Raw genomic sequence first — 14,852 nt, 5'->3', positions numbered from 1 at the left:
ACATAAACTGCAAAAAACAAAAGTCACTACTAATGCTTTTCTGTTTAAGGTACACATTGTGGAAACATATTTTAAAAACCTTGGACCCCAGTCTGTGGCATGCCAAATATGTATATACAAAATGAGAATGGTTTAAGGAAACACTATATCTTGTCTGTTTGGTTTTCTAAAGAACTCTTTATGAGTTAAGTTCCCTGTGTTCAGCCAGTAGATGTCTTGAGGCACAAACTGTAACCAAAGGCCATAAATGGTAAATGTGAATGAGTGAGGATGGAAACAAAGCCCTTTCTTTTATTCATTAGCTCTCTGGCAGTAAAGACATGTGGTAACAAAGTCTCTGCTGATTAAAATGTTTGAAGTGATTTCCTAAAATTCATTCAAACAAAAAAAGCAATGTTACCTAAAGGTTTAAAAACTCCCCATTAAAGTTTTTTTTAATGAAACATTAATTGTAGAAATGAATGGTGAGATTGTGTCCCTGTCTACTTCTGACATACATTGTGATCCATATTTTTATCTGGTAGATGCAGATGCATTATCAAGTAAAGAGAATTAAGTGAATGATGTTGTAGGTTGTATTCATTACTGTTTTATAATCTTTACAAATGTATTTGCTGTAGAATCATTTGGTTTGGTATCCCTTACACTTCTTAACATTCCAAAGGGCTTTTGACATAACAATAACAAATATTGACATATTCATTTTTCCTGTTTTCAGTGATTACCAATTTTTTTTTTTTTAAAGTACAGTTAGATCAATAAAAAGCCAACTTTAAATTCTAAAATGTTGGGTATCATTTTTTTAATTGGGCTTTCAGGAGTTTTTGTTTCATCTTTTGGTCTTAAAATAGTACTAATCCCTTCATCTCTTTCCCTCAAACCGTAATTTGTGTGGTTCTTTCCTTGGTCCCTTGTTTATCCAACAACAGTATATGTTAGGAGTGCTGATCCTGACTTCTAAAACTTAAGATAATACTGTAATGCTTCACAGCTTGCTTTTTGAAATCGTCCTTGCTAAATTGTCCATGCCTTAACCCGTTAATGACATTGTACACATTCTAATCCGTAAATGACACAATGACACAATGACAATTGGTCGCAATAAATCTGCACATTTTTGACCACCCCTCTTCTTCTGGCTACCCAAGATGATATTGAACCTTAACCTTAACCCTGCCGTGTATGGAGAAAGTCTATGTACAGTATTTAGTCTTTTGAAACCAGTCTGGATTTGCTTGATTGCATCTCTCTGCGTTTCCGATTGGGGCCACTTCCAGTTATATGTTCGTATTGGTAAGATAATTTAATTTACCAACTATATAATCACCCCTCATTTCTGATATTTTCAGTTCTAAATGAATCCTTCCCCTCTTCCTCACATGACCCTGTGACAGGGAACCGGGTCGCTGGTTCCTGCGCAAGGGTGTGCCTGTGGAAAATCAGCTGCGATGCGCAGTTCGAGACGCGTTGCTAAGCAACCAGTTGAGTGGCAGGCTCGCCCTGAGCTAAAGTGATCGGGAGGTCTGGATTGGCTGGGGGGCGTGCCTGGGGATGCTGCGCAGAGCTCAAAAAGCGGCTGCGCTACAGCTCGGGGCTGCTGCAAGGCCATTGCTGTATAGGCGTGGGCGCTGAGTGAGATAGAGTTTGTTTACATCCAGGAGGGAAGCGTCCGCTCTGCGGGAACGACTACTATGGAGCCCTTTAACTGCAAGACGGGGCCTGTGAAGGTAGTTTGCCCAGCCAGGACCGTCAGAATGGCCCGGAGTCGCCAGAAATAACACAACAGAAGTAGGTCAGCTTAGGGGAGGTGGATCCCAAAACATTATAGAGAGGGTTACCGTAGAGTAGTAGGTTCCTGGAGCGGGACGTTCTTTTTAGTGGGACTAGCGCTCGTCATTTTGTGTGACAAACTTTTATTTTTAGCTTTTGTTTTTTTTGTTTTTATTACTTTATTAAATGTGACACTAGGTCTACCATCACTGGTACCCTAGTGTCAGCTCGGTGTTAAAATTAAATCTGCGTGCCTGAGCGGCGTATCAACACCAATGCTCTGAGTCTGTCAGTATTTTCCAGTGACTACCCACACATGTAACACTTCATCCTGTTACAGACCCTAAATACCATCATTTTGTGCCCAGAGGAATAAATGATCTGATTAATACTAGCACTTATTACCTAGTAAATGCTTATCTTTAGTGCAGAGTTTTAACCTGTTGGCGAGGGACCCTGGTTTGATCCAGTGCAGGGGTGAGGAAAGTTGGCCTGTTTAGTCCAAGTCTTTGCTCCAAATATGTTCTAAATGCTTAAATTGAACCGAGAAAACATTCATCCAATTTAACTGGTAAACCTCCAGGGCTGTGAGAAATATCTAAATAGTTAAATGTCCTGTTCAGTAAGTTAAACCTGAAGAGCTTGATAAGTGGATTTGCTTCATGTTGTGCTGGAATTGTGTATTCATTTGTCTTTACAATATTAATTATTAATCTACAGCTCTTTTCATGTTTTCTTAAAAAAAAACAAAAAAAAACTGTTGTGTGAGGAATAACAAGCCTCGCCTGGCCAAGAGGGCGGCCTGGTCTGGCGCCTTTACACAGCTGGTCAGTCTTGTTCTACAGTATGTTCTGTCAGTGAGAATGTATAGTTTCTGATTGTTTCTGATTTAGCACTCCCAGACCATCAAGGAGTTTATAAAGAGACTATCATTTGCATAAAATAGAAAAAAAAAAATGCTGCAGCTAAAAAAAAAGATTTGGTTTAGTGTACTGTCAACAACTGCCATGTTTTGTTGTTTTATTGTGAGGTGCATCAAACTAGTAATCTTAAAAAAATAAACTAATTTTATTCAAATGTATTGTAGTAATAAAAAAATGTCATTGTGTATAATGTAATAAACTGTATGAAGTACTCTGTTCAAATCCCACCTTAAAACCCTTCATGTTAAATGCATTTTAAAATGAATTACACGACTAAAAACAAATAATGACCTCTGTTAATACAATTGAATTTGTTCAGTTCAGTTTTTATATTTTGTTACCCATTTCTAATATTTTTGGTACAGTGTGTAGTACATTTAAACCAGCTGTATTGATTCATTATATATAAAAAAAGGAAATTGTCCATGTTTTACTTTCAGAAAAGAAGGCAGCTAAAAGGGAAGAAGCGAACAAGACCTTCCCTCCTGTGGTCTTGAAAGCCCTGACTGATATGAGAGTCATGGATGGAAGTCAAGTCCGAATGACTGTTGAAGTGACAGGTAAGTCTGATTTTGATTTGCCTTTGCGTGAGGCGTTAAAATAGCAATGATTTCACCTAGGTATGGATAGTTTTTCAGATAGTTTGGACCATCTCATCCTTTAAAAACATTAAGGGTGCGGGTCTCGTAGTTATACTGATGTCTTAAAAAAAGAGACTCTGTTTGGAATTAGATAAGTGAGGTCAGTAAAGTATTTTTAAATAGACATGATGAGAAAAACAGCTGTGCTATGTGACTGTATTTTATAAACAATGCTTTTTACCCTTCCTGACAATTAAAGCTGCTTGTTTTTGAAAACAAGCCAGGAACCAGATTAAGCTTTTTAGTTGTTGAAATAATCAAACAAAACTTTAGGCTTAAAATATGAACTGTTTTCTTCTTTTGTAACTGTCCTTTAAGATTAAGATCAGTGTGAGCTGATTTAGATTAATTGTGTTTTAAATGAACATGTAAAATACCTATTCACACCACCTAAATAAAGTGTGATCAACAAGTGTTGAAAACATGATTGTGAATGAAGTGAATTTTTTACATGTGTTGGATTGTTCCTTTGTGGTTTTGTATTCTGTTTTGATTGTTAGTCTTCAATTATGTACTTTAAATGTGCTTTAATTCTGTTCCTCTTCTGTTTCATTTTTCTGTTTTGAATAGTGTGAAAAGTATCATTAGGAACTATGGCTTGTTTTGTTTAATCTTGTCAAACCCTATTTAACAGCAGTTTTCTACTCAGTTTTAATGAAGCCTCACTGCTTCAACCAATCAACCAATGAATTAATCAGGAGGACTGGAATCTGAACAAGCTGCTGAACCAGGGCACCAGTCTGGGAAGTCTTCTCTTGACCAGTAGGGGTCACTGTAGCTCAATGAGGTGGATTAAGATCTAAGTCTAAGGACAATGTAGCACTCCATGTGGGCCCTCAACCAAGTTCGACAGTACAACCAGGATTCAAACCAGCTCCCACTTGTTGAATGCGTGTTTTTGATGAGATTTGAAACTCTGAAGCCATTTTGCATATCTACGTCACTGTGCTGCTGACAAGTGACACTGAAGGCTGTGTTGGGAACCACTTGACTGGTTTTGATGAAATTATTAATGAGCAGTTTGTTAGACTTTAGATGCAGGTCACAGTGAAATAATGCTACCTTTTATGGTACCAACACTTGTAATGCGTTATATCCTTTGTCTTAGGCTATGTATGTTACTGACATATCTTCCTTTAATATTTTGTTCAGGTAATCCACAACCTGAAATTGTTTGGCTTCATAATGGAAAAGAAATACAGGAGTCAGAAGACTTTCATTTTGATAAGAAAGGGAATGAATACATCCTATACATTCAAGAGGTCTTCCCAGAAGATACTGGGAAATACACGTGTGCGGTTTGGAATGAGCTTGGAGAGACACGGTCTGAGGCAACATTAACTGTGCAAGGTACGTAATGGTGTAAAGCTTTTAAAGGGTACATAAGGATCTTTTTATTTTATTGTGTTACATGTTCCCATGTGTTGCTACAACTGTTTACGTAAGGTGTGTGTATTATTTTAATTATTTATTTATTTTTTTACATTTTGACCACTTTTTTAAACTTTTACATTGCATTCCCTGCCTCAAGATGGCTTCCGATGTACCCGCATGGACCTCTCAGAACTACATTTCCCATCATCCTCCTGCTCACTGGTAAATCCATCTCAATTACATATGTGAACAGGAGGATGATGGGAAATGTAATTCTGAATGGTCCATGTGGGTACATGGGAAGCCATCTTGAGGCACGGAATGCAATTTAAAAGTTTTAAAAAAGTGGTCAAAATGTAAAAAAATAAAAATAAAACAATACACACACCTTACATAAACAGTTGTAGCAACACATGGGAACATGTAACACAATAAAATAAAAAGGTCCTTATGTACCATTTAAATGGTGCTGCTGGCAGGCTTACCAATGTTAGCCTAAACCCTACACTTTTCACATAGTGAGAGGGACGTACAGTATATGTGCATTGTGTATATTTCCATATTCTATTCTTCTGTCTTCTGTTATGGATATCTAGTAATGAATGCAAATAGCACAAGGATGTATTTTTCTAGAATTGTTTAATTGTTGTAAAAAGTAAACTGACTCAAAACAAAGTAAACTGACTTAAAACATGGTCTCATTTCAATATTATACATTAGCTTACAATATATAGTCTGTTATGAAAGAAGCACAAACAAGTTATTCCAACAACAGAGCCAGAGTCCAGCTACTGTATATAAGCAGAGGGCCTGTACACATTGTACATAACTTGGCTGAGCTTTTTAAGAATATATGCTACCTACATACCTTGTTAACTACTGGCACACATATTTTGTGTAAAATGTAAAGTTTATTACATGGAATTTACACAGTCTCATAAAGTTGTGTTTTTAAATGTAGCATGTAATTCACTGAGAAGTATTCCTCCTCCATCCAGATAAGGAAAACATGGAGGAAGACTTATAGATTCCACTCTAAAATAATGGACACAAATTCATATGAATTCCAATGCATTAGCTACTACTATTCCTGTGGTGTTCCACTTAAATTCATTATACATTTTTTTAAAGTATTACAAAATAACATAATCTGTTTGTTATTCAAATGCTGCTCTTATGCAATCCTATGAAACTCTATGGAAATGCATATGAATGATTACTAGAACTGCTGTTTAAAATGTTAGTTTCTATGTGCAGTAAATTAGATTAGAATATGCAGGAAGCTACAGTAATTTAAGATGACAGAGCATTACTAATGTAAACTATATAAATGTCATTTGGTGTAGTTTATACATGTATTAAATGGCAAACTTGAGTTGCAAAATTCCTTGAACAGCTTCAGATGCGAGGGCAGGAGAATTTGGCAGCCTATTGTTTTAAAAGCTCAATTGATTTGTTGTTTTAAATGAGTGTAGATGATTTCATAACACTGGAGTTTATTTTGTAGCTCATGTTGTATTTTTACAGAGCCTCAGGACGGTGTTCAGCCCTGGTTTATTAGCAAACCGAAGTCTATAACAACAAGTCTTGGCCAGCACACTCTGCTCTCCTGCGCTATCGCTGGGGATCCCTTCCCAGATTTCCAGTGGCTTAAAGATGGACAGGAGATAGTTTTGGAAGAAGACTGTGAAATCCTTCAAAATGAAGACCTGGTTACGCTGTTATTCAGGAGCGTTCAACCTCACCATGCAGGAGAATATGAAATAAAACTGAAGTATGTGCTTAAACATACTTGCGTTTAGTGATTACTGTAGCTTTTGTGCCATAATGATATGTGTTTGTAAACACTTTATGAAATATTGTTTTAAACGTTATGAACGAAGTTTAAGCAGTATTCGCAAACCACTGGTTAACAGTGTTTAATAAATATCAATTTGTGTACTGAGGGGAACCGAGGTAAGTACTTCAGCAGCATTGTTAATGAGAGACAGCAAGCATCTGAGGTATTCCCTGCTGAAGGAAGAATAAATGTTTAGCTCCATATATGGTTTGCATATTTAGCATTATAACATAAACTCTTGGTAGCCTTTGACAGATGGTGATTGGTTATATGCAGTTCAGTGAGATGGCTGTATGAAAGGGGCCTAGCTAGTAATGTTACATGGCTAAGTAAGTCATAATAAACTGAAACCGAACACTAAAGCCTAGAGCTGTTCTGAATCTGGAGAGCTGTGTCACTTTCCTGTGAGATTATCTAGTAACAGGACCTAGATTTCTATTTAGAATTAGAGAAGAAAAGTATTTTTTTGTTTATTTTTTTATAATAAGCTATTTATTTGCTCTTTGTTTATTTGCTAATTGTGTGTGGGTTGTTTGTGCTCTCATGCTAACTGCCTGCACTTTGCTACAGAAACCCCATTGGGGACTGCAGCTGCCTTGTGTCTCTGTTGGTTAGAGAAGGTTTGCTGTCCAGTGAGGAGACTCACCAAACGTAAGTAAAATTCCTTCTGTGGGTTCTGTTTGTTCACTGCTTGTTCTCTTGCACTGCCAGACCCAGTCCCTAAATGCGACCAAACAAATCCTTTACTTCAAAGAGTATGGTCTTTGATTGTTCCCTTATATGGTTACTGAAGTCATCACTGATGCAGTACTACAATGAACTGTTCCTCTAATTAACATATCTTAAATGAAGGCTGAGTTTGCTCTCTGGATTTTAAACCGAGCCTTTTTTCTTTTTCTTTTGCTTGTTACAGAGATCCAGAGAAAGAGGCTGACCATTTCGGAGAAGAAGGAGAAGGTGAAGTCACTCATGGAACTGTAAGGCTTGGTAGATCTGGTACTGCCAGAAAGAGCCCTAGAGATCTCAAAGACACGGGATACGAGGCAGATGTCAGAGGGCTGCTGAAAAGGAGAGTGGAAACCAAGGAACACTGTGAGGATAAGATCAGGCAGCAAGAGGCTGAGCAAGTTGATTTCCGTACTGTTTTGGGAAAGAAAGTCACAACGAAAAGCATTTCTGAGGAGGACTTAAAGGAATTATCAGCTGAGCAAATGGACTTCAGGGCTAACCTCCAGCGACAGGTCAAACCCAAGACCTTGTCTGAAGACGACAGAAAAGTCTACAACTCACAGCAGGTTGACTTTAGGGCAGTACTGGGTACAAAATCAATTCCAAAGGTTTCAACTCCGGAGAAAAGTCAAGCTAAGAACGCAGCACCGGATTTTAGATCTGTGCTGGGATTAAAAAAGAAACCGCCTGTTGAGAACAACAACAACAACAACAACAACAACAATGACAACAGTGCAGGTAAAAAAGAGGTCCAAAACTCCCAGCCTGACAACAAGGAGCAGAAGAATGATGTGAACTGTGAACATGGATGCCCTGTGGTAGATGGTGGGATTATTGGAAAGAAATCTAACAATATAGGGAAGGAACCTGTGTTTATAGAGCAGTTAGGTGACACTCGTGTAACTGATGGGGAACGTTTGCGTCTACAATGCCAGGTTGCTTCAGCTCCACCTCCGGTTGTTACCTGGAGTTTAGATGGAAAAGTCATCAAATCGTCCAAGTTCATTGTCCTGGCCCAGGAAGGTATATTAAATGTTTTTTCCACTACTTAATTATAAAGTGCTAGAATAGATGAAGTGTCTAGAGCACACAGTACTACACTTATTCCTACAAATATAAATGTTGTATTAAGTTCATTGATAAAGTTTATTTTAATATACATTTAAGTTTATTGCAAAACAGAACTTTATGAATACAAATAATCTTTTTTTTTTTGTAGGTAGAGTAAATGTGACAAGTATATGTTATTCTGAGCAATAACATATTGCAATAGCAAAAAGTGCACATTTTTAGAGTGTAGTTATGTTTTTCTGTTTGTATATTTGCTATGTTGTATAATGTTCTTCATTGACTGCAAATGTAATGCAATCACTTTTAAAGGGATCTAGTGTAATCATACAGTGATACATGTGGGGTATTTTGGGGATAGCCTCATGTAGAGTGAGTATATTTAACAATTCAGAAGCCTTTCAGAACATAAGCTCTGGTTATAACAATTAATTGTGTGTTGAATGTTCTATTTTTTTTTTTTTTTTTTTTTTTTTTTTTTTAATAAACTTTGAGTATGTAGTGAGGTTACACGTCCCCATGTGTTGCTACAACTGTTTAAATAACATACCTGTAATTTTTCTTCTCATTGTTAACATCCTGACAACTTTATACATTTATAACTTTTAAGTCTGTTTTAAAGCTCTTTTCAAAATGTCCGCTCTAGTGCAGTGGTTAGTGTAAGGATTATTGCCCCCATTGTCAAACAGGTAAGACAGCAATAAAGATCTGTGATGTGGATACGGAACAGAAAAGCCAGAGCACTTTTTTTTATAAGTGATTTAGAGGACAGCTCTCAAATCCCAGTGCACTAGAGCAGACATTTTGAAAAGAGCTTTGAAACAGACTTTAAAGTTATGTGTAAAAAATTGTCAGTATGTCAACAATGAAAAGAAACATTACAGGTACATTATTTAAACAGTTGTAGCAACACGTGGGGATGTATAATGCTATATTTTTTGGAACCCCACTACTTACTCTTTAATTCAATGGATATTTAAATGTTTACATTCTGTAGCAACAGTCAGCACATATACTGGATTTACCAGTTACCTGCATACAGGTATTGCTACAAAAAAGTATTTTTCAGTACCTTCAACCTGGGTTTATGTTGACCTGCCTGGGTTGATTTTAACCCAGTCAGATCAGTCTGTCTTTGATCACCCTGAAGAAACCCCATGGCAAATACTTAAAAGTTAGCCTTGAGTCAAAGGAGTTTTTGCATTTCTGCTACCTTGACATTTTAATAAAGAGCTGTATTATTATAACTGCATTGGACAGACCTGCTCAGTACCTAAACCTCAATCCAATATAAAACATATTGAACCTTTTTTAAATTAGAAGCTGAAAACATTGGATGGAATGTATAATAGTTTATAGAATGCTTGGGCTGATTTAACACAGTGGAAATCGACTGCTTTGCTCCATACTCTTCATTCACTATACTGTACATGTTCTTCTTTTTGCAAACGTGCAAAGTCTGTCCCAATGATAATGTTATAAATCTCAAGAACATACTTGGTATGTTCATGAAAACACAAAGTTTTTTTCTCTCATGTTATATATAAAAAAAAATTCCATGATGAAAAAAATATGGCAAACTTTGCACTTATGCAAGCAGAACTAAAACATGTGCCAGTGTTGTAAAGCACTTTCAAAGAACAATTCAACAAATCAATTTCATATTGTAAATTTGATATGGAAGGGGTGTTTAGCAGAGGATCTTCTTAACTTTTTTACATTTACATTAGGAGGTGTTTGCTCCCTCACAATCGACAAGGCCCTGCCTGAAGATGAAGGCCAATACAAGTGCATAGCTGAAAATTCTGCTGGGAGAGCCGAGTGCTGTTGCTTGGTCCATGTAGATGGTAAGTGTCTCCCGCAACATGAGAACTCGCTATGGTACAGCAATTCCCCAGTGACCAGCTTAATCTTAACTTCTTCCTGTCATTAAACTGTGAAATGCTCTCTTGCATTCCTCAACAACAAACAAGTGCTGCTTGGGTCTCAGAACAGAACTGTCCAAAATAAGACGACGTAAAGGGAATTCCATCCTTGACATGGCTTCATTTTTAGCCCTCCCCCCAAGACTAAAATCAAATTTGTGTGTACTTTATAGTGACAATTTTAGGCTAATCAGTTGTCAGAATATTATCGGTTTCCACGTATATATGGTTTGTGCATTTTACAATATAGTTTACACACTTTATATAATAATATTAATTATCATACAAACCCTATTGACAGTGTTATGGCGTGTTTTAAATGTATTGTCCAAATGACATCTGGGTCTTGAAAGCATTTTAAAATCAGTCAATTTGTATCCACCAGTAATACTGTAAAAACGTTTGTATAAGTCTATTTTCTATGTATTTTAGGGGGTCCTAAAAATGGGGGAGTGACTTATACACTGATGTGACCTATAGGCTTTTTCCTGAAATTGTTGTCTCAAAAAGGGGGCGGGTGGGGGACTTATACACCAGTGTGACTTATACACTAGTTTTTACGGTACATTGAGATCAAACTGAAATGAGCATCCATTGCAAGAGGCAGGTTTGAAACATGTATACTGTAAATGAATGATATTAGCAGGACCATATTAGAGGTAGGTGAATGGATTTGTAATTGACAGCTCCAGTTTGATATTGGAACAAGATGAGATTGGTCATCATCAGTGTACTGTATTTACAATTTCAGCTTGCTTACATTATATACAAAAACAGAATTATAATTTAAAATGTAGAAGTGTTTTTGGGCCAAGTAACTAACTCCTTTTTAACCAATGCATATTTTTTCAGATCCTTCTGATACAAATCCTTCAAAACTATCTGATAAGAATGCCAAAAAACCCAAAAGCACGCCTTCAACTCCAACAACAGAAAGTAAGTTCCTAAAACATTTGCTTCCTGCTTTCCCAAAAAAGGATCTGTTTAGGAATTGTGAAATGTTCCCACTGGCGGTAGCTGTCCTTAAGAGGTCTCTTTATAGCATGTGAAAACACAGTGTTGATATAACTCTGCTGACGTGCCAGTGAGCTGCAGATTCACTGTGCTTCAGCTGTCTACTTTATCTGATGGTAGCATTTATATAGTCGACTGATATGTGCTCACAATTCACTGTAACATATTAGTATCAATAATCGTTTTGGTTCCATGAATGTTAACTGGCAATGTGCTTGGGGCTGATTGTAAAAAGTAGGTTGTTATGTGAAAGATAGCTTTGAATCTACATGATTTGCTTCATCTTAGTCTTTGAAGTAAATGTATTTAATTTTATCTCATATATGCAGGAATTTACTGGGAACTAAAATTGATGTAAAAGTTAAATGCGGTTACATTCAGATATTTGTTGTAGAAAGATCTACTCACCATTGTATTTCATCTGAAAGAAGATGTGATTAAAAACAGTACATATATAAATAAGTTGGTAAGTAGATATGTTTTTAACAAGTGACATCTGGGAGTATAAAAAAAAAGTCCAGAAGAGTTTCTGTTCTATATTTCTAGCATTAATCATAAGTAAATTCCTCTGTAGCTAACTAGGACTTTCCTGAAGTATGCAGAACAGGACTACTTGTATGAATTCTGGCTTTATTTATCCATCCATTTCCTGTGCTGATAACTGTTACTTGTGATGTTAGGCAGAACAAAACCTATGGCATGGCTTCATGTTAACGAGAATTAAGGCACCCAAAAAGAAACCCACAGATATGGTGAAGTCCCTAAATGAATGCCAAATATCAGCTGCATTTCAACTGCACAGGGATCTGACTCATAGTGTCCGTCTGTGTACTGTGTGGATCCTTGTGCGGAGTGCGGTCTTACCTCTTGCAGGAATATGCGAACACAGTGATGGAAATCATCTACTTTCAAAACGATTACTACAGTTCTCCCTTTTTATTTTATTAATTTGTATGCCCTTCAAAGATGCAAGAACTTAAGGATGTTGTAAATACGTTTTTGCTGCAGCATACACATTGTTGTAAATTGCTAATGTTTGATTTTATAAGATGGGTCCCCATTCCTTTCTGGGAATACTTAAGCAGCTTCTGTAAACTGTTTTCTTCACGCATGGGCCAGCAGCTTGCTGGAAAAAAACTTCTATATAGGGCAGTGTGGTGTGGTGATTAAACTATTCAACTCCTTGCAAGCTCATCTGCGTTACTGTAGCTGGTGCATGATTTGGTTTCTCATATCCTTGATCCATAGCAACTGGCAACATACAGCAGCAGGTAAAAAAAAAACGGTTGAATCTCATTACAAGTATGTTACTTCTCATTTACCCCTTCTAGATGTTCTCAAATGTGGTCACTTACAAGACCTGCTAACCTCTTCTATCCAGTGTTTATTGTCCTTTGAACATCAGTTGGACATTTATATTTTAAAAATAGCCATTGTAACTTGTAGACAACCACATTACACTGATCCCCTTTTCAATGCAATACAAATAATCACTCTTTATCCTCTCCGTTATGGAAAACAGTAACCCTTGTAGGTGTTGTTTTTTGAAATTACGGGGCACAGTAATACCATGAGCCCAATGGCCTGAAGAAGTATTTACATCTGGACACAAAGCTCTACAGGTCAATATTTTCCACAGTTATTATATGTTTACTGTTTTAAATGTTACATCAGTGTTTTTAATAGAACTAGTATGCAACACCTAAATGAAAATATGTAGGCATTTTAAAGAAATATACAGTGTATTTTACATATTTATTTTTTCTGCAAAAACATGTTGTCATACTTGCCAACATTTGGAAACTGTTCAGTGGGACGCTTGTCTCCGGGGGGGGGGGTGGGGTATACGCATCATACACATGGGAGGAGTCATACGCAAAAAAAACCACTCATTATCATATAATTAGTAGTAACCCCCCCCCCCCCCCAAGCTTTTAAATACTGGCATGGATCTTCTAAACACTTACTATACATGACTGATAATATAAAGGTCTGGAGTGATTTATAAATAGATAGGCACCACTTGGAGATATTGAAATATTGTTTGAATTGAAATCAGGACACAGTTCTCAGTGGCAAGGTGCAGTTTAAGATTGTTCTTTTGTTTTTTTTTAAGCATTACGGTCGGCAATGAGTATTGTCCTTGAGAATTGCTAAAGTCCTACGGGCTGACACACACCAGTTATAAAGCTGTTGTTTTTACAGTGAATCAATTCAGTACTACAATTACTAATAACTATAGTTATTTATTTATTCTTTCTATCCTAACGTTGTATAACTCTGGCCTCCAGGATGTTCAGTTACCATTGTGAATGATTGATGGAAATCCCCAGTAAATTGTGGTCTATGTAATCTTATTACATTTTACCCATTCTGGCTTGCTTTAACATATTTTCATAAAAGTATTCAGTTATGGCCTTCAGGCTGTTCAGTTTGCATTGTAAATATGATTGGTGGAAATCCACAGTAAATTGCCTTCTAAAAAAAAGCCAGCATACTTAACATACATTCTACACCGTTTCAATGCATTCCTGCCTGTATAACTGCCATTGAACTTTAAAATGCCCCTATGAAAAATAAACATGCAAGAACATACACTGTGAAACCAGAGCTAGTTTTGAGGACAGTGTATGTTTTTGGCTGGAAATCAGTGTAATCCTCCAACGTTTCTATTTGGGGCTAATGCAGAGGTGGTAAAATCTTGTTAGTTTTCTGGCTAATGTCAAGCAAAGCTGTATCTGCAATGCATTTTGGCTTTTTCAGTTGTACCAGTACCTACCACAAAAACATATACTAATGAATATGTTTTTGTGGTAGGTACTGGTACAACTGAAAAAGCCAAAATGCAACTATGAAAAAGACCTAGGCGTTTATGTTGACTCAGAAATGTCTTCATCTAGACAATGTGGGGAAGCTATAAAAAAGGCTAACAAGATGCTTGGATATATTGTGAGAAGTGTTGAATTTAATTCAAGGGAAGTAATGTTAAAACTCTACAATGCATTAGTAAGACCTCACCTAGAATATTGTGTTCAGTTCTGGTCACGTCGTTACAAAAAGGATATTGCTGCTCTAGAAAGAGTGCAAAGAAGAGCAACCAGAATTATCCCAGGTTTAAAAGGCATGTCGTATGCAGACAGGCTAAAAGAATTGAATCTATTCAGTCTTGAACAAAGAAGACTACGCGGCGATCTGATTCAAACATTCAAAATCCTAAAAGGTATAGACAATGTCAACCCAGGGGACTTCTTTGACTTGAAAAAAGAAAAAAGGACCAGGGGTCATAAATGGAGATTAGATAAAGGGGCATTCAGAACAGAAAATAGGAGGCACTTTTTTACACAGAGAATTGTGAGGGTCTGGAACCAACTCCCCAGTAATGTTGTTGAAGCTGACACCCTGGGATCCTTCAAGAAGCTGCTTGATGAGATTCTGGGATCAATAAGCTACTAACAACCAAACGAGCAAGATGGGCTGAATGGCCTCCTCTCGTTTGTAAACTTTCTTATGTTCTTATGTTCTTATGTTCTGTGACTCTGTTTCACTTGAAGCAGTAACTGTTATTGAC

The 14,852-nt window shown here is 36.8% G+C and overlaps 1 protein-coding gene across 6 annotated transcripts in view; it reads left to right on the top strand.

Annotated features, from left to right (window-relative positions):
- The window catches only part of LOC117426995 (myosin light chain kinase, smooth muscle-like), an 81,921-nt gene that overhangs the window by 50,235 nt on the left and 16,834 nt on the right, over positions 1-14,852 (top strand). For 4 of the 6 annotated variants that reach the window (XM_059033809.1, XM_059033811.1, XM_059033810.1 and 1 more), the window contains 7 exons: positions 3,134-3,253; positions 4,487-4,684; positions 6,236-6,482; positions 7,119-7,199; positions 7,462-8,300; positions 10,076-10,192; positions 11,123-11,206. In XM_059033809.1, coding sequence (XP_058889792.1) covers positions 3,134-3,253; positions 4,487-4,684; positions 6,236-6,482; positions 7,119-7,199; positions 7,462-8,300; positions 10,076-10,192; positions 11,123-11,206 — 1,686 coding nt within the window. Of the gene's footprint in view, positions 1-1,508; positions 1,728-1,769; positions 1,789-3,133; positions 3,254-4,486; positions 4,685-6,235; positions 6,483-7,118; positions 7,200-7,461; positions 8,301-10,075; positions 10,193-11,122; positions 11,207-14,852 lie in introns of those variants that run through there. The other 2 variants (XM_059033812.1, XM_059033813.1) reach the window with 2 other exon arrangements.

This window comes from Acipenser ruthenus, chromosome 11, assembly GCF_902713425.1.
Source record: "Acipenser ruthenus chromosome 11, fAciRut3.2 maternal haplotype, whole genome shotgun sequence".
Classification (NCBI taxonomy): Eukaryota; Metazoa; Chordata; class Actinopteri; order Acipenseriformes; family Acipenseridae; genus Acipenser; species Acipenser ruthenus.
Note: the sequence above shows the minus strand (reverse complement) of the source record. Positions and strands in the feature narration are given on the sequence as shown.